This window comes from Lichenostomus cassidix, chromosome 17 (genome assembly GCF_008360975.1).
Source record: "Lichenostomus cassidix isolate B80296 chromosome 17, HeHo_3.0, whole genome shotgun sequence".
NCBI classification, from domain to species: domain Eukaryota; kingdom Metazoa; phylum Chordata; class Aves; order Passeriformes; family Meliphagidae; genus Lichenostomus; species Lichenostomus cassidix.
Window position 1 is genome coordinate 1,268,803 of NC_139497.1, and position 23,067 is coordinate 1,291,869.

The window sequence follows — 23,067 nt, forward strand, 5'->3', positions numbered from 1 at the left end:
CAGGTAGGATGTCCTATATGAATGATGTAGGTATTGCTTATCTTCCAAACTGAGGAGTATTTAAAGAATTAAAAAAAACCCCAGCATTATATTTAGAGTAATGAGCTTGCAACTTTAGCAAAAATGGAATAGTTCTCCAGTAATTGTTTTTCTTACATGCAAAAGATCAGCACTTTCGCTAATTAAAAACTAATTCTATGTATGATATTTATAGTCTTTTGATAGTTACCACTGAAAAATAAGTCTGCAGTTAGCCTGTGTTAGTCTCAATTTTTTTTGTTGTGAATTCAGCCAGATAAGAATTGGTGTATAATGAACGGCAAATTATGTCTAATGCCATTACAAAAGCCAGATAATAATATCACTGTAAAACCTTTCTTTAGAAGAGAAGGCAATGTGGAGCAGCACAGAGCCAATATATTGCCTGTTTAAGTGAACATTTCATTTGCTGTGCTTAGGAAGCTGTAAATATCAAGGAACAAGTGCAGAGTAAATTCTGAGTAATGCACTTCTACTGTGACACAGTGCTGATGAGATGCTGAATGTTTTGTTATGGGAATGGTTTTACTTGAAGTTACAGGAATTATTCAAATCATCAAAATAATGGGGAGAATATATTCTGCCATTTTGAGGTGACTGATGGCTTATCTTCTAACACTGTTTTATTTCAGAATTTTATGTGTCTATATGGTTTTGTTTCTGAAAAAATAGATAAACAGTCATAATTTTGAGGACAACGTGGATTGATATGGCCAATAAAGATACAGGCATTTTGCTCTCCTGCAATTATAATTTCATAATTTTAGAATTCTTATGGGGGGTTTTTTTGTTTGTTTTTTAACATTTTGCACTGTCAGATTCCAGTTGTGACAAAGGACACAAAATAGTTGAAATTTATCAAGATGTAGTTTTTGTGCCTGAGCAATTGGAGTTGTTCAGCTTGTGCAAGTCAGTGAGATTCTGCACCAGGGGGAACCCGATCATATTAATGAGACCTTTGCTATCAAGGCATTATTTTGTATCCAAATAGAGATTTCTGCAGAGTTTACTCTGCAATCTACATAGCTCCTTTCCAAGTTTCCTGCTGCAATTCAAAGGAGGAGACGTCTTTGCTCTACATGGCATTCTTCAATAGATCCTTTCTTGTTCTTTAAAAACAGGAGGTTGTTAAATAATCTATCAATAAACTGTCAAGGAGTCAAAGTTTCCATATCTGTTTTTGCCTGAAATCCTCAGAACTTGCCACATTTTAGTTGTCAAGAAACCTCCAAAGAAGAGTGTGAGCAGTTGAGCCTGAAACCACGGCTAAGGATGGGCTGTGCTCGTTTGAATTATGCAGGAGGAACATGTTCCTGCAAGGGAGTCAATATGTTTTGTGCTTCACTGAAGAGGTTATTAGATTGATGGAGTTTATTTGAGAACGATGGCATTTGGGTTAGAAATAAATGAAGCGAGAAGCATCTATTTAGTTATTGATGATAATTTATTGCTATTGGTCAGAAAAGTGTTGAATTTATCAGAGGGTTTGTTGTTTGTTCAGGGGTCTGAAAGCAGAAATAGAATTTACACTTCAGGACCTGAAATATTGAAATGTGAAGGAGAATGAGCAATGAATTGGCTGTAGGAAAGATCTGCAAACTGGGAGACCTTTATGTGGGTTACAGAATTCAAATTTGGAAGATCTAATGGTTTACTTTTGTCTATGAACACAAGTATTTTGTGACTAACATATTTCTGGTTTTGCCTCTTTAGTGACTTAATTGGTTTAATCTTGTAAAATTGAAAATTATTAATTTATCTGCTGATCATGTTTTCACTTTCCATATTCATCCTTTTCTTTGCTCTCACGTTTAAACGTTTTTCTGTTTATGGTGCTGTTTTGCAACTTTTAGAAAATGGTGTGTAGGTTAAACAATCCATATTAATTTTAATACACATTATTTTAATCAGTCTTTTAACAGTCAGATTTCCTTTCTGAAAGCAGTAGGCAACATTAAACATTCCTGCTATGAGACCTATTGGCTTCATCTTTTGTTATTTATCTTGCTGATGTTAGGAAGTATTCTCTAATCCCCCAGACCTCTGTTCCTAGGTAACAGTCAAAAGCTGTGCCAGCAGAAGTGGTCCTGCCAGGCCAGGCCCATGTGGTTTGGTGTTATTCACTCCAATCCATATGGTCAGGGTAGGGATTGTCCCCAGAGAGGTGTTAACACTCAACAACCCAACCTCCTCCTCCTCTGTGGAGAATTGCTGGATGGCTCCTGCTGCCTGCCCATGTGTGAATCTTGATTAATTTTTCATTTTTAATGAAGTTTGATCATGTTTATTATTTCACATGATTGACTGCCTGGTACTCCTTCCATGTAATTGATAAAGCCCATATTTCTTCATCTGTCTCTTATTTCTTCAGGGCAAAGTTGTGAAATTGTGTGATGTGGTTAATATTAGATTTATTGGTCCCCATAGATGTATAAATTATCTTCTTTTTTTTTCTCTCTACAGGAAGTTCTACAGACTCTGACCAAGTTTTGTTTCCCCTTCTATGTGGACAGGTATTGTTAGCTTTTCAAACTTTACAAGAAAATAAGCTTGTCAATAAAACCCCTGTAGAAAATAAAAGCCATACCATTCATAGTGTTCTGTCTGTGTGACTGGGACTTAAAGCACCCGAGTGCAAATTACAGTCTTAGAATCACTTTTTCCTGGGGTTTTTATGGGCACCATCAAAAAAAAAGAAGTTTTAAAAGTTAGAGTTGTTCAGTGGCAGCACTGTGAGGGCATTTTGTTTTACTTCTGCACAATGCTTGATGGAAAATGCTTGCTTAGGAATTGTCAAATACGCATATTAATGGCAAAGCTTTGTCTGCTTATGCATTTCTATTCTTAATTGCCAAAATTGTGCTTTACTTGGTGGCTGCTTAACGGGACTTCTAATTTTGGGGGGGAAAATTGTAAAATGAATGTGAGAAGATCTGAGAATATTTAATTCCTTTAATTTAGAAAACTCTAGAACTTTAGTTTTGCTTTTACTGTAAGTTATTTTTGATGGTTTCATGAAAAGAACAAGAATTGAGATTTTGAAAGGATGCACCAGTGCTCATCTCGTCTCTGAGCATCATTTAATTGGTCAGAATGACTTGTCTTCATCAGCTGAGACTCTGAATGGTTTGGGTTGAGGGAATTGACCTTTACTGTCATTAAACTGCTGCAAGTCTTTCTCTCATTTTAGAATTTGGAATCACTTTTTTGCTGCTCATCTTCTTCATTTCCTAAGGGGTAGAAGTAGGGAAATACTCATATATTTTTGTCATGTATATGTGTCTACTGGAAATATTTATGCTTACTATATGTAGATTTATTGTACCTAGGGGTTTTGTTTGTTTTGTTGTTTTTTGGTTTTCCTCAGCAATATAACATTTTGAAAGAGAGAACACTGAAAACCCATATGGGGTGCAAATGAGAACATAATGAAAAGTGATTCCCATTTCTGGATCCATTTGTTTGTCTGAATTTCACAGACTGTCACTGAAAGAATGCAAGCCAACCAGTTTGAACGTAAAGGAGACATTGTCACCTATAGCATAATTAATAATTTAAGATGGAGAATGGACTTTCCATGCTGCAGGAGGCAGAGCACAGCCCAAGTTAAGGCTGTGGCAGCTGATGGAGATTCTTGTGCTCCTTCTCCTCTGGATGTGAAAATACACAGTTGTGTCACTGAAGGTTGTGGCATTCAGTGGCACAGACACTCCATTCTTCTCATATTGATTCTGTTTATAGATACTGTGCCAGTGGTCAAAACCCCAGGGACTAGTTGGCCATTCTTGTAGTCAGTGGACTAGGAGTTTGCTGCTGCTGTGGTGCTGGAATCAGGCAAAGGCTCTTCTCCAGCTGCAGGAGTGCAGAGATGCTCCTCAGTCCAGCTCCCTGCCAGGATTGTGTCAGGCAGCTGTAGGTGCTGGGGGTGATTTTATGGAAGTCACTCTTCCTCTCTCCCCTTCCCTCCAGCCCTAACTTCTGTCTGCCCCGTTAGAGATGAGATTTATGTTGCTTCCATCCTGTGAGGCTCTGAAATAGACCTTCTGCCCATTTGAAAACAGAGCTGCCAGTCTGAAGGACTGATAGTGAAACCTTAGGCAGAACACTTTGTATTGGGAAGTTTATCCTTCCCTATGAAGAACTTGCATCAAAACTTGAGCAAGTCCTGTCAGTGAGGTTTGGTTTCTCCAGGTCACATAAATGCAGGACTCTAGGTTTGCTCTGGAGGAGCTCACTAGCTTGTCACTGTTGTTTAATAAGCAAGCTTCTCCCTGCTGCTAATGAAACATGTTTTTTCCTCCCTGTTCCATAATTTTAATTGTCAGCTCGAATGCTATTTCTCACACATGCTCTGCTCTCAACCTTGTTAAAATTAAGCATATAATCCCCTTTTAAAACACCATACTAAAATCACCATAGTAACATTACATCCAAGCTTTACAGATAAAACACACCACCAGTGAGGGATTTTTGGGTATCCCCAGCAGCTCAGTGTGGTTTATGGAAGTGGTTGCTGTGCTGACATTTAGATTTCAGGAGGATGATAGTACTTACATTGGCTAATTCTCAGACTACTGAAATGCCTTAAATATCTGTGGTTTTGTTCATCTTCATCACTGCATGTTTGTCCTTCCCTGTTTGGAATCCACTGAAAGATTCTTCTTTCTAAGCTGGACATCTGGATCCAGCTTTTACTTCTGCAAGTCTGTTTTTCCTTTGTTTCCTGTAGGCACTGAGTGTGTAATCTCCCACAGAAATTGTTTTTTGTGTGTGGAATCATAGAAGAGAATGTTTTAAGGCCTGTGACTGTTAGTTAGATGGCCTTGAATTTAGTAGGTATTTCTTGCAGTTGGTAGGAGTGACTTGTAAAGCTGCACATGTCAATGTAAGTCAGATTTCTCAGTTCTCAGAAAACCTGAAAAACCCCTAGAACATGACCTGAAATAAGTCGTAATTTCCTATAATTAGAAATATTTTGGGTTATGTGAGAGAACATGGGGTCGATTGCTGGTTGATAGTCAGAACCATTTTCATTTAACGATAACTCATTTTTAGTATCCTCCCACACTTAAAAAACTGGGGAAAAAAAACCCACAAAACTCCCACTCCTCCCTCATCAAGCATATTTAAGGTTCTAGAGGGTGCATACTTTTCAGTTAATTTATGAAAAAAAACTCTGCTGAAAGAGGAAATGTTATAAGTTCAATGACTTGGATGTAATGCTTAGAGTTAGCTCAGCATTCATTTTTCTTTCTTGCTCTGTGTGTTTCCAGCCATGCCATTAACCAAGTTGGGCAGAACTTCACATTTGTGCTCACAGACATTGACAGCAAGCAGAGGTTTGGATTCTGTCGCTTATCTTCGGGGGCCAAGAGCTGCTTCTGTATCTTAAGGTAGGTCTGTGGTTTTGCTTCTGGCTGACTGCAGGAGCAGTGTTTGACTGTGCAGTTACACTGCAATTACCATTTCCAGCTGTTCAGAGTTATTTCCCTATCTGGTCCTCAAAGTCACTGCTCTTCTGCACAAGTCGTGCAAAATCCCTTGCACTTGGAGTTCTTCTGAAGATAACTGTATTTGTTTGTAGTCAACGTTCTGGAGTTAACAAAGTGGAAAAAGTCTCTTTGCAGTAATTTGATACAACATAGCATGATGGCAGCTGTTATCTTTAGCTGTCACAACTGATCTTGTTAAGACACTTTGTGGACATTTTGTATATGCAAGTTTTATTAACAAAGCATCTGTTGGTAACTGAGAGAAGGTCACTGATGCTCTCCACAGCCCCGAAGTTTGTATGTGTGAACTTCCCTCTGTCCTGTTGAGGGTTTTGTGAAGTTTGGCATAATAAAGACTGTCAGTGGAAGCTGGAACTATGCATTTCACAGAAAATGGGCCAAGAGCTCTATCAGAGTACTTTTTGATAACCTCCCACAGTCGTGTTGGAATACAGTCCAGAATTTTCTATTTATATTTGCTGCAAGAAATGATGCCAGTAAAATCAGTTTTGATGTCTACCAATATTTTAGTTCCGTTAACAACTTCCATGGATCAAAGATTTTTATATGGTATCTGGTCTGTCTTCCTTTAAACAAATTTAAGAATTGCCTGTCTTCTGCTTTCTGCTTTTCATGTGTTTATGAGGAATGGGCAGTTTAGGAGCAGTGGCCCAGGTAAAGCCAGCCCAGAGTCACCTCTGGACAGCCAGGGAGGTGACAGCACAGTTGGGGCTGAAGCCTCACAAATGAGGACACTTTGCTCTGTGAGCAGCTGGAAACATCTGTCAGGACCATCCCTGGCTGGCTTTGCACAGGACACAACCAGTGTGAGGACAGAGGAGCTTCTCTTTGTCCTTTGAGTGCCATGTGGGGCACCTGAGAGTGTCACCCTGGGTGTGTCTGACTGCATGTGCCCTCTGAAGCATTCCCAGGGGACATTGCAAAATACAACGTCACCTCTCCTTGCAGGGGGCTGCACACAGTGTTACGGAATGGGAGCTTAATATTTGGAGAAGTTGTTGTGAGATCTAACAAAACTCCTAATTAATTGAGTGGGAGGCAGAGTGACAGGTGTTCGCTTGGTATCTTCTTTCATTCTGTCTTTTCCCTAGCAGACACTTCAGTTATTATTAGCTCTGGCAGTCCAGCAGCATGGACTGAATCCTGCAAGCAGGAAGGTGTTTCCCAGCTCTTCCCACAGAGCTGCTCCCCTGTACAGTGGGGTGCTGATTCCCTGAGTCTCACGTGGGCAGTGTCTGCTTACAGAAGGTAACTTAGCCTGATTAATGTCAAATTAAAGGAGAAACACAGTTTTAAAAAGAAAATCTGAATGAGGAATAGTGTGGGTCCCTTCTGATCCCTCCTGGATAAGAGTTCTTTGCTGTCAGCTCCCTTATGTTGAGTGAGTGCCAAGAAGAAATGGAGGAGTTCTGTTGTAGTTAAATGCCTTCTGCTTCAACTCATAACCAAAAAAAAACCAACCACAGTGCCTGAATTGGGACTCTTTGCTTCCTTCCTGTTGCCTCTTTCCCCTGTGCACTGATGAGAAAAAGAAAGTTCATCATTAATGCAAGTTTATGCAAGTTTTAGAGGATAATAAAGAGTGTAAATCAGCTTACATGAAATCACTTCCTCTATTCCCAGGACTACAGCTCCCATTATTGATGTGAATCTTCTCAGTGTCCTTTATGTATTAAAGGATGGTGCATTGTAAATGGATGGAGAAAAACATGCTGAAGAATGTGAGAATGATAAGTGAAAGCAAATGGGGATGAAAAGAATGTTTGTTTAATTGTTTTTAAAGTACAGATTGGATGGCAGCAAGTTTCAAGTATTCCTTGCTATGCTCAGCAATAGTATAAGAATTAAGTGGTGGTGTTTATTACTAGAGATGGTATTCACATGCTTATCAAGGATTTTCTAGGACTGACCATGGTAAAATGGTTTGGAGGTGGAAAATCATCATATGTTTAGATTAGTTATTGAAGAGGAGCAGCAGAAAAAGGAAATTCTTTTCACTCAGAGAGTGCTTAAAAAATTTCTGCAGCATTCTGGAAACAGACTTGGAAGCTGACACAGTACTTGGGGGCCAGAAGTCAGGGTTTGGCCTTGAGCTTTGCAGTGACCCAGAGACTTTTCCCTGTGGATGCAGAGCACAGTGAGGCGCCTCTTGGAGTTCAGTAGCAGTGGGGTTATCCTGTGGCCAGCAGAAAGGCAATTCCATTTGACAGGGAACTGCTTTGACTATTTTACCCAATACTGCTTAGAAATCCACTTTTGAGGTAGTTACCATAGATTTTTTCCTGCTGTAGTAGCTTACACAGATTGATGAACTCTCTGATAACCTTAAAACCTGCTTTTCCGGGTGTCCCTTGGTTGTCTTTAAAGCAGAACCACTAAATTCAATGTCGAACCTGCCTCTCTTCTTCGAGTTCCTTTGCCCTGCGCCGATTTTGTCGCTCGAGGTGAAGCTGCAGGTCTGGCTGGGGTGACCCTGAGCGGCTGCGCTGCGGCGGCGGCGCCAGCAGAGGGCGCGCGGGGGCGCAGGTAGGGCCAGGTGAGGGACAGAGCCTGGAAGGAGGGTTTGGGGTGAGCCAGGTGAGGGACAGAGCCTGGAGGGAGGGTTTGGGGTGAGCCAGGTGAGGGACAGAGCCTGGAGGGAGGGTATGGGGTGAGCCAGGTGAGGGACAGAGCCTCCCCAGAGGATTTGGGGTGAGCCAGGTGAGGGACAGAGCCTGGTGGAGGGGTTGCAGTGAGCCCTGCTGAGTCCCAGACCCTGCTGGGTTTGGGGTCTGGGCCCAGGTGAACCCCAGACCCCCAAGGCTCTTGTGGCACACACCAACATCTCCCAGGGAGACTGGAATTCCAGACTTCCTTTTTCAATGCAATATGGTACAAAACTTAAAATGTGCTTTTGAATTATTTTCTTTACAGTAGAGTAAGAGCTGATGTCCTGTCATCAGGACATTCTGAGTTCTGATTTGGGAATTTTAATAGCTTAGAAAAAATTTCACACCCAAATATCTTTTCTTTTTAAGACACTATTTAAGAATTTCAGGATTTCAGCTGCAGTGGGATAAATCCTAATGGATATACATTAAGAGGCTGAACTTTTATTGTTCCACTCTAACTTCGCATCAGATTCTGCATGGGCTTTTGATGGAGACCAGTGTAGATAGTTCTGGATTTAGTGAAGAGCTCTGATCTTTTATTGAAAAAGAAAACAAAACCAAACCCAACTTTGTGTAGTTTTGCTTTGGTTCACAAACTTCCCGGGCAAAGTTACTGGTTTGCAAAGATCCCGTGTGCAACTCTGATTTCACTTTTACTGAATTTGAAGTTTTCGGTGGGTATTCAGGTTTTGTACCCAAACTGAAATAATTCTTTTGAAGTGAAATGCAGAAACATTTGTGTGGAAATCCCTCTTGGCCAAAATAGCTGAGCTCTGCACCGCTCTTTTTCTAAGATAAAAAGAAATGAATCCATAATAGTTTGTGACAGATGGCAGAAAATGTAACTAACTGAATGTGATTCTGTATGGAGTTATTTGAGGTTTTTGGTGTGATTTGTTGTGAGTTCCTCTCCTCCCCCCTTCCCTTCCCTTTGATTGCAGTCTTTGTCCATTTATTCTTAGGACAGAATAAGATTTCTGAGCAGGGGCCTCTCTTGTGGTGCAAAGTGAGAATTGTTTTTAATTGAGCAGAAACATGTGGAAGGATCAGGAATATCTCAAGGGATTACAGAAAAATTCCAAATTTGTACTACTTACAGCTTGTGTTTAGAGCGGGGTCTGCTGGGAATAAATGTTAGTTAGTGTGACCTGTGACCTTAAAAACTGTTGACATGGATTTCAGCCAGAAACTGGCCACAGAACTCCTTTGTTAGGCTCATTCATAGCTCCTTGAAAACTCCAGTCAGTGAAAGTTGCCAGCTCAAATCTAAGGAAAGCAGAGCCCTTTTTTTTCCTTTTTTTTTTTTCCTCCCCCCCTTTTTTTTTCCCATGCTTTGGAAACAGTGGCCGCCCCTTAACCAGCAAGACTTCTTTAATAAGGCTGCAGGGCTGGGTCCTGATTGGAACTGACAGCTTCCTGGCCCGGCTGTGCCAACTGGCAGGGCTGTGACCATGGGCCAGACAGCTCCGGGGGCTGCACTGCCCTGCAGCCCTGCCCCAGCCCAGCCCCACTGCCTGCTGCCTCTGGGCGAGGAGACAGCCTTCTGCTGGGGCTTGCTGCATACCAATTTCTTGTTATCTTCTAGAATCTTCCCTTTTCATTGATTTGGCCAAAAGCCACGGAAAAATATTGACGCCTGAGGGAGAGAATGCGTTTTGATTTTAGAATTTGGACGTTATCGTAAAATGGGGCTGCATTGCACTTTGAGAAACCTCATTGTCAAAATATGAAGGGGTTAAATTTACAAAACCTCTTTTATGTGCATGCACTTCTTTACAAGTTTTTCCACTTGCTGGGTTCTGTGTGTCTTCAACTGATTCTGCAGTGGGATTCAGTATTTGGCTGCACAAAGGCTCACCTGCCTTAAATTGTACTTTTTCACCACCCCATCAGTGAGTTCATTTATTTACCATGACATTTTCTGTTGTTTCTCAACTGTGATGTGAGATTACTATTATAATTACTATTTAAAATAAGTTCATATATAATACACTTATTTGGAAGGAGGGGAAGAGAACTGACAATGAAACTGGGCTGTCCTACAACAGAGGAAGAATTTCTTTTGCTAGTTTAAAATTGTAATTATGAGTCAAAGCTGCGATCAGTGACTGTATATAACCCCTGGGCAGAGACAGCCTTAAAAAAAAACCAACAAAAAACCCCCTCCATCTCTCTCTCCATATGTATCTCTTTAACTTGATTTCTTTCCTTCCCCTTTTCACTGTTAGATTTCTGGGTAGACACAAAGTTAGACATGTTACATTCTAATTATGTAGGAAAAAAAGTCCAGGCTTTATTTTCTGAGGATTTACTATAGTTGTATGTTGAATAAAATGATAATAAGTGAAATCAATGTTTTGCTTCTATATGTATCTATATGGTACTTTGAAGCCTTGCAGAAGGTGTTTGGTAATGGCTGGAAATGCTTGGAACACTTTTTGGACAGGCTGTTTGGTCCTGGAGGTGTATCGACCCTGCAATCCCTGTTCTACTTAAAATGCTTGGGAGATGAAAGCAAATGGCAAACTGCTTCTGTTAGACATGGCAAAGGCCACAAAATACATGTATAAATCATGGGAAATTGGATCTCCAATTCAACGCTACAACAGAATTGTTACTAATAAAAATGTTGCTGTTGAGCCTCTGACGCCTTCATAGATTTTTTCCCATTATTATTTTTTTAGCAGTGGCTTCAGCACTCGCACTGACTGTCAGTGAGAGCTGGAGAGCAGAGATGCCTCAGTTCCTTTGCATGGGCCTTACAGAGAAAAGAAAAGAGGGCAGGCAGGCCTCGGAGCTGCAGCCTGACCTTCTTTGACAGAAACTGGAGTTTCTTACAAGCTGTAACTGTAGCAAACCAGGGCGACTTTCTGTGCTGGGTGACAGGAAATTGAGCTGAAGTGGCTCAGAAAATGTGCGAACGCCCCGAGTGCGTGTGCAGGGCCAGAGGGGCTCCGGGTGCTGCAGGCATTCTGCCTTAACTTGACATGTTTATAAAACAGTTTACATCTCAAAAGTTTAGGGTTTTTACCCCTGCTGATTCGCTTAAACAGACACTGGCTTTTATATTCAGTTGCTTGTCAGAATATATGTGGAAAAGTGATGAACCTAGTGAAGAGGGAGCTTGACATCAATTAAATTTAGCTATCTGCTTTGTGTTTCTTCTTCCTGATACACTGTCTCCAGTATGACTTTTCCAAACTTCCTGTGGTTTTTCCTTTATTGTCTTTACAAGTTTTACAAGATAGAAATGAGCAATTTGAAATTACTGTTCCAGGGAAAGAAGAATAGAATTTTGTATTGCATCTCTTCATTTGTTATCTTCCATTTTCATCTCTGCCATTAAGCTTTTTGTAGACTCTAGAGATTTCTTTCAGAAAGACTATAAGGCTTAGTGTCTTCTCTTGCTCAAGTATCTTTCAATAAGATGATAAAAATAATTTAAATATGCTAATAATGCCTTATGGCTGGAGTAGGGGATGTGACGTCACTGCTGCAGAAGGTTTGCTGTGTGTGATCAGCTGGTGATGATATTTGAACCAGAAGTTCCCCTCTGTTTCTATCATTTTTTCTCTTACTAGAAACTAGAAACAGAAATTATTTATGTCCATCCAGCAAGCTCGAAGTTTTACCTGCAGGCATGGCTGGCTGCACTCAAATGCTGAGAGATTAAGAGGTTACTTGGGTGATATGGGGAAGATATTCTTTCCTGCAGAACTTCCTGGATAAACTGGACCTGCTCATTGATAAGTGTGGCCATGAGCTCTACAAAAAAATGGTATGTCCTGGGAAGTATTGATTTTAGAAATAAGTATTAAAAGTCAAATTTTCAACAGTCAAACTTAAGTCTCTCCCTACTTGTAAATCACAGGTTGCAAAGAATATCCATATGGTGCTTTGCACTGGAGAAAAGATGCTGATTTTGTCTTCCACTATGTATGTGCATGTACACATCATTGTTCTTAGTTGAAGTGTTATCCTTTATCACTGGTGTTTATTTATTTCCATGTTGATTTTGGTACCAAGGCTGAGCTGTGCACTTGCATTAATTTTGTAGTGGGATGAAGTTATCCCACTTGTGAGTTAGCAGCAGCCAGAAAGTACAGGGAGTTGTTTACAGAGAGCCCATCGATTCTGCCTTTCTGTGGAAGCATTCAAGCAGCAAGGGCTGCACAGTCTGTTTGGCACAGTAGCTGCTCTCAGCTGGCCCCGTGCCCTCCTGCTGTTCGGCAGGGCAGAGGATGTGCCAGATCCCGGCTTGTGACGGAGCAGAGCCTGCCTGCAAATCTGCTTGTAGTTAGCCTGGGGCCTTTTGGCAGCACTCTACAGCCGATTGATTTAGTTGCAATCCCTTTTCCTTAATATTTTCCATCTGGCCAACAATGACCTATAATGACAGACACAAAACAGAGTTTGAATTATGAGCAACGTAATTGTGCAAATGCTTCCAAATCTCGCTCTAGAACCTGCACTGATGGGCTCTGCTGCCGTGTGGCTGCAGGGGTTTGCTCCACACTGCTGGTGCAACAAGGAGAAGCCTTGGAGCTCTGGAGTTTGAGCTCTGGCACAGAGAAATGTGCATTTCAGTTAAACTTGGAGTGTGTTCCACTCTTGCTTTTCCTTGTTTTCTGTTGGTCCTGAGCCGGGGGTGCAGCACTTGCAGCCTCAGCCTCCTCACACTGCCAGGGCTGAAGCAGCCTGTGGGGCTGGAGCCAGCAGGAACAAGGGATGCTGGAGCAGGGCTGGACAGGGAGAGGAATGTGACTATGGAAATGCTCCAGGACATGCAGCAACAGGTTTGGGGCCTTGCACTGTCAGGGATGTTCTGAGCCCACAGAACTGCAGCCATGCTTTCCAGAGGGAGCTGCTTCCAGGGCTGGGCTCTTTGTCAACTCTCCCAGTTCTGGACAAGCAGAGTTATTGCTTCCAGTACAGTGATACTGAACACTTCTAGTCCTCTGTGTCTCTGAAGTCTATATCCTTGGAGAAAATTTGTGAACTTGCGCAGTTTCATGCATTCCAGCAGTCCTGGCCCTGCAAGCTTTTCTGTGTACAGTTTGTCACCTTCTCCTGGGAACGCTTTGGGGTGCAAAAGGATTCATGTTTTTTTCCATGAGAGATCTGAGACCCAGGATCCCTAAAAACACTCCTCCCCTTTCTTCTCCTCTTCCTTTGCATTGCCAGGGCAATAGTATTGTAAAAGACTTTTAGTAAATGTGAAAAATAGTGAAGGTGTGTTGAAGGAAGTTTGTTACAGATTTTGTTGAAGCTTAATTACTTGATTGCAAGTCAAAACACTTTTGTAAAATATCAATGAGAAAGATCACAACAAAAATGTCAAGTGTTAGTAATGTATCGCTACTGGTGGAATTGGATAAAGCTGAGAGTTCTGCATTCAGTCCAGCTACTTCACTGGTCTTGCCTTCTGACCAGAAACCAATTCTACTTAATTAATTAGGCCTTCGTGTTGCGCCTTCTTTCGTTGCTGAACAACTGTAACAGAAGTAATTAAATCATGTCACTTTTTATTACCTTTGGCCCTGGCTGACTGGCTTGGAAACTTCATCTTAAAGCTAATACAAACTGAATTAGTGCATCACCTTGGGGAAAACCCTGCTCCCTGGCATCAAAAAGGTAGGGAGGAAGTAGTTAAAGTACAAGATGGATAGATCCTCTCTTCCACAAATGGATCACTTTTGGGTTGCTGTCTGAAGGCTTACAAATGCATCTGTCAGGAGTGAGAGCATCCTGTCCCTGCTGACAGATGTGTACAACATTCCCAATGAGATTACATGGCAACTTCCTCCTTCAAAACTGGAGCTGTGGCAGAGCCCTCGGGTTATGCAGAGGTAATTGGAGACTCCAGGGCTGCTCCAGAGGTGGAACTGCTGAGAAAAGCTGCTTGAGTAACTTGTGCATATTGTTCCAATAGAAACCGAGATCCAGGCACTCTGTAATCACAGGAGAGAGGCTTTGTGTGGCTTCCTAGAGGCAGAGTTCCCTGGGCTGTGCAGGGAGCCCAAATAAAACCCCTCATTTGTAACCCTGGCTGTTTATGAACATGCTTGATAAGGGACAGATCTTCCTCCACACAGAGCAAGCATCACCTGCAATAACTTTCCTCAGTGTGTTTTAACGTTTATTAGTGTTTGAGTATACAGAGAATAAACTGATTGTGGGCAATTTCCTGTTTTAATCATTTGCTTAAGCTGATGGTTAGACAAGAAATATCATAAATAAAAATTTTGCTTGCTGACCAGGAAATGGGCCTGAAAAACTTTCCTGTTAATTTATGTGTCACATTTTCAGGAATTCTGTGGATATGTTGATCAGTGGTGTTTCTGCAGGTGAAGAGTCAAGCACTATAATTTTGTATGCTTATTTTTACATCTGAATGTTTGCTGTGAGTCCTAAACCATTGTACACTGTGGTCATAAATAATCTTTACTCAAATGTCAGACTCTGACTTGATCTTTGTGGCCTTCCACTCAAGGACTGTGTTGACATCTTGCTCTGCAAGTGCCTGTTTGCTGTAAGGTGATTTTTGCATGCCTGGCCCAGCTCCTTGCATTCTCAAATTATCAGTTGCAAGTACCACAGCACTGACATAATCATGAATTTTTCACTTGGCTCTTTCAGCTCTGCTTGCATTTGAGTTTAACTTTTGTGACTTCCTACCAACTTTGCTTATTATTAGGAGCCATGTGTACTCCCTCTGAGCATGTGAGTATTTCTTCCCTGTGATGAAGCTCCCTCCCTGTGAAGGGAGCTGTAAAAGCCCTTGCTTCACTTAACTTTGTTTCTTTGCAATAGGGAGCACAACTGGTTTGGGAAATGCAGAAGAGGGGTACATGTAAATGATTTCTCATCTGTTACTGAAATATCCTTACTCCCTACCCCAATGTTGTCTGTAGTTAATTTACCAAGATGCAAGGAATCACCATTGTGTCTCCTGAACTCACACACAGGGATCACAGATACACACCTGATGCTCAGCTGCGACTTCTCAATGTATGGCAAATCCCTTTAGCAGCCGAGCACAGCTGGCTGCTGTGCAGTGGGGCTCCTGAACACAGAGGTGTGTAAAATCTTTCTTCCCTTCAGGAATTTATCTGTGTTACAGATGGCAACACAAACTCTGTCCCAGAGTGGCTTTGGAGCTCCCTGCAGCATGTGCCAGAGCTCAGGGCCTGGAGACTGGGAGGCAGCACTTTTGATTTATAATAAAAAGTTCACAATTCTACTGAAATTTCAGCTGAAACTTACTACTAGAGGGCATAGCTTGACAAGCACATATGATTGGAGTCAGTAATGAAAAGGAGCTGTTTCTCTGGTCAAGGAAAAAGGGTTAATTTGCATTGGGATGAAAAGGCTGTTCAGGATCTACTATTTCAACCTGTGATAGACTTAACAGCAGGCTTTGATCCCCAAATGAAATGTGATGGATTTCAACTGATGCCAGATGTCTCAAACCTAGTGGGATCTCTGATTGTCTGCCACATCTAGAATTCTCTCTTCCAGCACTTTCATGTGTGCTTTTAAACATGGTTTGAGAAGTGAGATTCCTTGACAAGCTAAGCCTTTGGAATCCTCTCTCTGTATTGTCACTTTGGCGAGGATCTTGAGGCTCTCATGCTGTCTAGTGCATCCTGCTTTTTAAAATCAAGCTTCTTGTGCCAAACTGCTCTAACTCCTTCATAACCAATTTTTTTTAAGCCCAGATAATTTAGAGCCACCGTCATCTGTAACTTTTCTCAGTTTGGGGCTGTTCTCTACCTTCTTCTTGTTTGCTATTTAGAGCATTTTACCCTGGCCGAGTACAATGGTTGGTCGATGTGTTTCTGTTGGTGTTAAAGGGAACGTAGTGCTTCAGGCACCTAAAACCCATTGCCTTCGGATGAAAATGTTTTTCAGTGAAAGTCCAAGGCATGTTTTTTGTGAAAATACTGTTAATTTTTCAGACTGTAAAATGAAGTTGTTTTGTCCCTTCTCTGCACACCCACGAGAGGCCAGGAGGTGGCTGTAGGTGCTGCACGGTGCCACACTCTGTCGTGGTAAACTCCTCTGAATTCCTTCTATTTACAGAAATTCCACAGCGCAGCTGCACTGGACTCTTTTCTCCCCCAAGGTTTTAGAGTGACCACAAAGAGCCTGGGGAAGGGTGACAGCTTTGTCCCACTCAGCCTGCCGCTCCCATTGCCATGTCCCAGTTAGATGTCAGTGCAGGAACAAAAGCCCCTCGGAATGGGCATCTCAAGCTGCCCTGGCACTTCTCTGCTTGACTAAAATGTGAAATTGTTACATCATAAATCTCTTGGTTACAGTTTTCTGGCTCCGTGTTGTTCTGGGGTAATTCAGCTCTCTTGAGCTCCTTTGTGAGCTGCAGCTCCAGAGTCCTTTGGGAAGGGCTGGGCTCAGTGCTGGCATTTAGGGAACTTGGGAGGCTTTGTGCAAGGGAGACTTGCTGTAACTGCTCAGACACAGTCACACTGCCTAGGAGACAGGAAAGGGAATGGTTTAATGGACTTTTATTGGTAATACACAGTGGCAAGTCAGCAAAGTAAGCACCTGCTGTTGACACATATATTAAGATGCTCCATAAAATGAGATCCAGTTCTATGGGGTTTAGTACTTCTAAAATATGTACATGAGTCATGCTTAAGCAGCATAATTTTCAACCGAATCATGGAAGGATCACTCATGGGTAATAATCAAAAGGAAGTTTATTACAAAATTGAGGAAAATGCAAGAAGAGAAGAAGTCCTGTGGGAGCAAGAAGGGGCAGGGGTGCAGCTGGCTTTGTGCACTGGCAGGGCACTTATGGTGGGGCAGGTCTGATGCACAGACAAACCTGAAATAAATAAATAAAAAGCTGATGTTCAAAGGAGGCTGTTGGCTGCTCCGGTGAAGGTAAGGCTGCATCTCATCCACATGCACAGGGGTTGCTATGGAGATTTGGGGTGTCTGTGCTTGAGCTTGTAAGTGTGAGAAGGTGTCAATAGACTGAGTCTAGAGCAGAGAATAATGTGGCACTGAGGTCCATGAGGTGGAAGGGAGACACTGGAACAGAGAATTGGCTGCACTGGGAATTTAGCCTGCCGAAATTCCCAAATGAGCCTAGGGATGCCTTGGTTCTTTCAAATGCATTTTGTAAAGATGCTGGGAACACTGGGTGGCGGAAGAAGGTGGGGAAAAGATTTTAATAGTGTATTTCTGCGAGGAAAATAATATCATGTGGAGATTCATCCCTCTCTTGAGCAGAGAAAAGGGATTAGTTTTAAAATTTTGTAGTTTGATGTCAGTTTACTTCATCTTAACTGTTAAAAATTAAGGTGAAATGTAGAAATAATTAAAAAGGGAAATGAATACTTCTAATGAAGGGAAAGAAAGTGTTTTGATGATGTGTTTTTGCTATTTAAATTCATGTTTGTGTAGAACCCCTAAAGAACATTGTGACTTGGCAAACATAACTTAGTTCATCATTAGAACATGAAATCACCATTATTAACTTAAAATAGAACATGATTCCATGGTGAGGAATAATGCTGTCTGGGGGGAGAATCACTGGTTGCCAGGTATAGGAGGATGGAAAGAGGCAATATTGGGTTTAAGTATAAATTGCAGAGTTTTATCTTTAAAGGCAAGAAGTCTTAAGATAACAAGTCACCAAGAGACTGGAATAATTTTTGATCTATTTTCCATCCTTGCATTTTTTCAAACGCTATGTTGGGATTATCCACAAGGATCCTTCTGAGTTCCTGCTGAGGATTTGTCATTTGTCCTGCAGGAATTGACAGGCACTATGAGTCAGAAGATATGTTCTGCTTCACCAGGAACCTTCATTGGGTTCATACATGGAAATTAAAAATGGCAGTAGTAGTAGTGGCAATAATAACAATAACAACAATAATAATAAGCAACTCCATCTCTTTTGCTCAATTTGCTGAATCTTGGGATTTTAAACTCTCATTGCCATGCTGGAGTTTCCCCATTGGTTGCAGTGCTGTTGTGTGGAGGGGACTCAGGGAGAGGTGCAGGTGCCCCTGTGGCACAGACTGTGACCCTGCTGGGCTCCACGGTGACATCACTGCCACAGCCAAGGACCTGGTCACTTTTATTTGTTACTGTCTGTTCTTCAGAGTCCATGAACTGAAGCACTGGGTGTTTTAGTGGCACATGCATGAGTCGTGCTGGCAGAAGAAGCATTTGGCCTGAATTTCCTCTTCCTTACACTTTGTCAGTCAGGGATTTCTGGTGAAGTTAGTGATGGTGCATCTATAGTTCATATAATAACTGAGGTCATGATTGCATTCTGTATTCTCGGTCACTGTTGGTTATTGTGATGAGCAAAAGGTCAAGATTTGGGAACTCCTTGAAACCAATCCTGGCTAATACAGACAGATTTTGTAAGCCTGTCACCACAGAGAAGTGTGCCCATCTGCAAAATGGAAATGACTGTTCTGTTTTGCAAGGGAGATGGCAGTTGGTTATGCTGTTATCAAAATATATATAGTATGTGTTATAAATAAATACATGTTAAAAATTCCACTTCTGATCTGTGTGAATGGAGGGAGTAAAAGTTATGAGTGCTTGCAACTCAGTCTAGGAGGAGGTGCTGCATGAAATGTGTTGATGTCAGACTCCTTACTGAGGCCACTAATTTCAAATGAGAGCTGTACCTGAGTGCAGCTCAGCGTGTGCACAGCCTAGGAGCTGCTCCAGTGCTCCTGGGATTGTGTGAACCAAGGTAGGACTTCACAGGTCCAGAGGAAACCAAAGGTACCACAGGTACCTTTCCACAAGGGTTGGCTCTGCTTTTTCACGGTGTCAGCACACCAGGAACATGGAATGTTGGAGGTGGCAATGTTAAAAGTTAGTTTTATAAACAGTTGCTATGGCAATTGGCAAACCTTCATAAATCATTTGAAAAGGTCCCCCTTGCCACTGGGGTTTGCTGCTGCTGCACTGGAATATGGAGCATTTTTGCTGGTGAGGTTCTCAAACCATTTAGTGCTCCATGGGAGTTGGTTTTGATGATTTCTGTGCTCACAGATTGGTTATCTTGCTATTGCTTCCTCCTTCCTGATTGCCTGCTAAAAATAACAGTGGAAAATCTCTGCCTTTTAAAGTTGACTTCACTGGAGATTTACCTTTCTCACAGTAGGTAAATTCCTGGTTCCACAGTGTGTTTGGTGTTTGCCCAGCCCCCTCTGCCCTTGCCTCTGGATGGACATGATGTCTGTGGGATGGCTGCAGGATGTGGAGAGGTACATGCTGTAACTTATGACTCTCCTTCATCCTAATGAGTGCTCGAAAATATCAAAAGAAATTATAATGGTGGAATTTTCACATCTAAAGAAAGGACATTTATTATCAAACCCTCTCTTCATTAGTAATGCTTCAGAACTGGATAAGAAACAGCTGTTTTTTCCTGAGGAAAGCATCTTTTCCTTGATCAAGAAATCAACTGGATGCCAGTGTAGATCTTCTTAGAGATTTCCCCTGTGCTATTCTGTGTTGTTGCATCTTCTGACTTGGGATAGAAACAGATTAAAATGAGGCATCCATTTTTGGTGTGTGTTGTGGTCTTTGTGGTCTTTATCCAGAGGTACTGTTTGACCTGGCTCAGCTTCAGGTGCTCATTTCAGTGAATGTCCTGGGGGAGGCAAAGCCCAGAGCCCCACGGCCATGGCTGGGCTCCTTTTCATGCTGATTTGCTCCTTTTTGTCCCTTTGCTGTTGGCTGAGCCTGGCCCTCCGTTGTTGGGTTTTCACCTCTGTTTAAACCCCACAGTTTGGAGCCCTTTGTGTTTCCCCAGCAGCTCAGTGCTGTTGTCTCAGGGCTCTGCCTGCCCTGATTGCTGTGACACATGTAAGTAATGATGTTTTGTGCTTTCCAGGAGTACTAAGAAGGTGCTGACACATGAGTTAGTGAATGCAGCACTGTGCAGGGAGCTTGGGCAGGCCTGGCTGGGGCAGGAGCAGCTTTCCTGGCTCGGGCAGTGCTCCTCAGCAGGGCTGCCTGTGCTGCAGGGACTGTGTGGCACCCGCAGGCTCAGAGAGCAGAATTGCTCACCCATCTCAGCTCTGAGGAGCCCCAGCTGATGGGGCTTTGGTTTCGTTCTCAGGGCTTGTGGCAAATCTGTCACTATCACAGTGAGGAAACTGAAAACGGGGGTAAAGCTAAAAAAACCCTGAAATTTCAGATTGCCCTTTTGTTTACTGTTCAACCCCAATCTGATTTATGCTCATTGGAGCCTTTGAACTTCAGCTCCCCTGGATGCTGCCCTGTCCCTGGCTGGGTTGGTGTTGCTGGCAGGGGCTGCTCTGCTGCTCTGCTGCTCTGGGCAATCTCACTGCAGAGAGCTTCCCTTCCTTTGCTTAACCTCTGACCTGTGAAAACAAGAGTTAATCAAAAGTTCTGAGGTAGCTAAGAGGAAGGGGAAGTGTTTGGTTACAAATTAAATATGAGCAAGTCATAAGCCATAAATCTTCAGTAGTGCTACCAGTTGTGCTACTTAAGGTCCACGCGGTACAGAAAATTTTGGGTTATAAATTCAGCCTCTGTTTCTTTGGAGGGGTGTTTAAAGGCTGCCTTGAGGATTTGCATTTTATAAGAAAAAAAAAATATTTTTTTTCTTTTTTCCTTTTGGCAGACATCTAGAAACAAATTCAGATAACTATATTTCTTGGGGGATTTTAAAGGTGTTTTTCAACTTTAACTGGTCACAGTTTGGTCTAATAAAAGTAGGACTTGTTTTATTCTTGAGTAGTCAACACATGGAATAAGTGATGAAGTAAAAGTATTGAAGATGGCAGGATAAATTAGCTTTCTAATGTATACAGAAATTTTGGGTTGAGAGAATCCTGAATTGTGCAGTGACAGTGGAGGGAGGTGAAAACTGAAATGAGTTTGTTCACATAATTTACACAGTTTTGTGGAGGGTTTGTTTTAGTTTATCTTGCCCCTCTCATGAGCAAGAGCCACACAGATCCCCCTGTGTTGTGGAGTGCTGAGTTCTGCTTCAGCTCATTCAGCTGCTTCAACCAGCTCATTTCCTCAGATTCCAACCTGTGACACTGTCCTCAACACGGGAAGTTATTCTCAAAGTAGAAAAAGAAGCAGTTGTGGTGAGATGCTAACCCATCATTTGGAAAACGAGGAGGAGTGGATGTTAAAAAAAGGACACTAAGTTCATCAGAGGATACTGGTGGAGAGAAGGGAAAGCCAGGGAGTCACAAGTGTAGTGGAAATAGGGCTGTGTCTTTTTCTGTGTGGAGGGTTTGCTGGAGTTTTGACATTGTGTGAATATGAGACTTATCTGGGCTATTTTTATTAGAATCATAGAGGCTCTTTTCTAGGTGCTGACTAAAAGATGTAAAATTGGTTTGGGCTGGAGTATTCTCATGGCTGGAGCCTACAGATCTGTCGTGTTGGGTACATGATGGTAATAAAGGAAACTCCCTGGAAGCTGCAGAGAAATTCAGCAGTGAGCACAGGACAGGACAGATAAGGGGAGCTCTGAAGGACACCCAGGATCTGCCCCTGCTTTGGGGGCTCAGCGTTGCCCCACTGGGTTCCTGCTCTGGCTGCCCTGGGCCCTGAGGAGGTGGGATCCTGGGGGAACCTGCTTTTGTTTTCCTCTTTTGCAAGACATGATAAACAGACATTAGAAACACAGCTATGGTTTTAAAGATTCTCATTTTAACTCTGTAAATGTATTTTTCCAGCAAAGTCCCTGAGCGATTAAGTAGAACTTTTAATTGTGCCTCCCTGAGAGCAGCTTTGGTTTCCCACTGCCAGGGAGCTTTCTGCCTTCCTGCTTTTCTGTCTTCTCAAACTCTTTTGATAGATGCCTTGCACGGATTTGTTTACCAGGTTCTTAATCTCTACTTAGCAGATATGTTTGGAGAGGATTTCTTGTTACTCCTGTAATGGCTTTTAACTCGGCTGAAGTTTATTTAACTAAACACAAAGAAAGAAACTTATCTTCTACCTAATCCTTCTGGATTGTTTACAATATAATGCCAAACTTAAATGCTGTTTAAAGTGGTAATTGTCTGTCTTTCTGCTCTATTCGAGTACACACTTTGTAAAGATGTTTAGAGCATATTAATTTAAACGATAATACTGTCATATAACATGAAAAGTTAAGTTGCTTATCAGTATATTTTGATAAGCTACTTACATTTTACAGTAGCATTTGCAGGCTTCAAACAAACGCTAATGATGGAGTGCCAGTCACTTTGTCTGTCTCATATAGAGCTTCTCACCTCATTTATCACCAGAGCTGCACAGCCAGGGACCACAGGGCACTCCATTCCTTACAGCTGTCAGGATGTAGTCATATTTTATAAAAACTTTAAATCCTGTCTAACTATATCAAAATAGAATCCATTTGCTTCAGAAAGCAGCTGTGATTAAAGAGCATCAGGGAGTGCATCACTGACTGGCTTTGCCTTTGCCGCAGCCGAGGAAATTCCTCACTGGTGTTGGAAAAGGGGTTGAAATGAAGAGCTGTGCCATGAAAACAGAGCACAGAATCCTACCAAAGGTGCAGTGAAAATGAATACCCTCGCTGTCTTACTTTATGGAATGGAGATGTAAAGTAAATTAAAAAGGTGTGATTTCTTCTGCATGTTTCCCTTTTATTTTTGTTTCTTCTTCTCTTTTGGAAGTTGTGTGCAAATGTACTGAACGTGAAGTTTCTATTTGACTGAAGTAAGGGCTAGGCTAAATACAGTGATGGAGTGAGATTTGAAAACAATTAAAAACTGAGATACTGACATACAATTTAAGAAGTCCACTTGTATTAGGATTCAAAACCAAAATAACTGTCTTTTCTTTTTCTTTTTTTTTTTTTT

General features: G+C 41.9%; 1 protein-coding gene across 5 annotated transcripts in view; it reads left to right on the forward strand.

Moving 5' to 3' along the window:
• The window catches only part of DENND1A (DENN domain containing 1A), a 142,839-nt gene that overhangs the window by 38,626 nt on the left and 81,146 nt on the right, over nt 1-23,067 (forward strand). For all 5 annotated transcript variants that reach the window (XM_085076713.1, XM_085076715.1, XM_085076712.1 and 2 more), the window contains exons 4-5: nt 2,503-2,552; nt 5,313-5,432. In XM_085076713.1, coding sequence (XP_084932839.1) covers nt 2,503-2,552; nt 5,313-5,432 — 170 coding nt within the window. The remainder of the gene's footprint in view (nt 1-2,502; nt 2,553-5,312; nt 5,433-23,067) is intronic.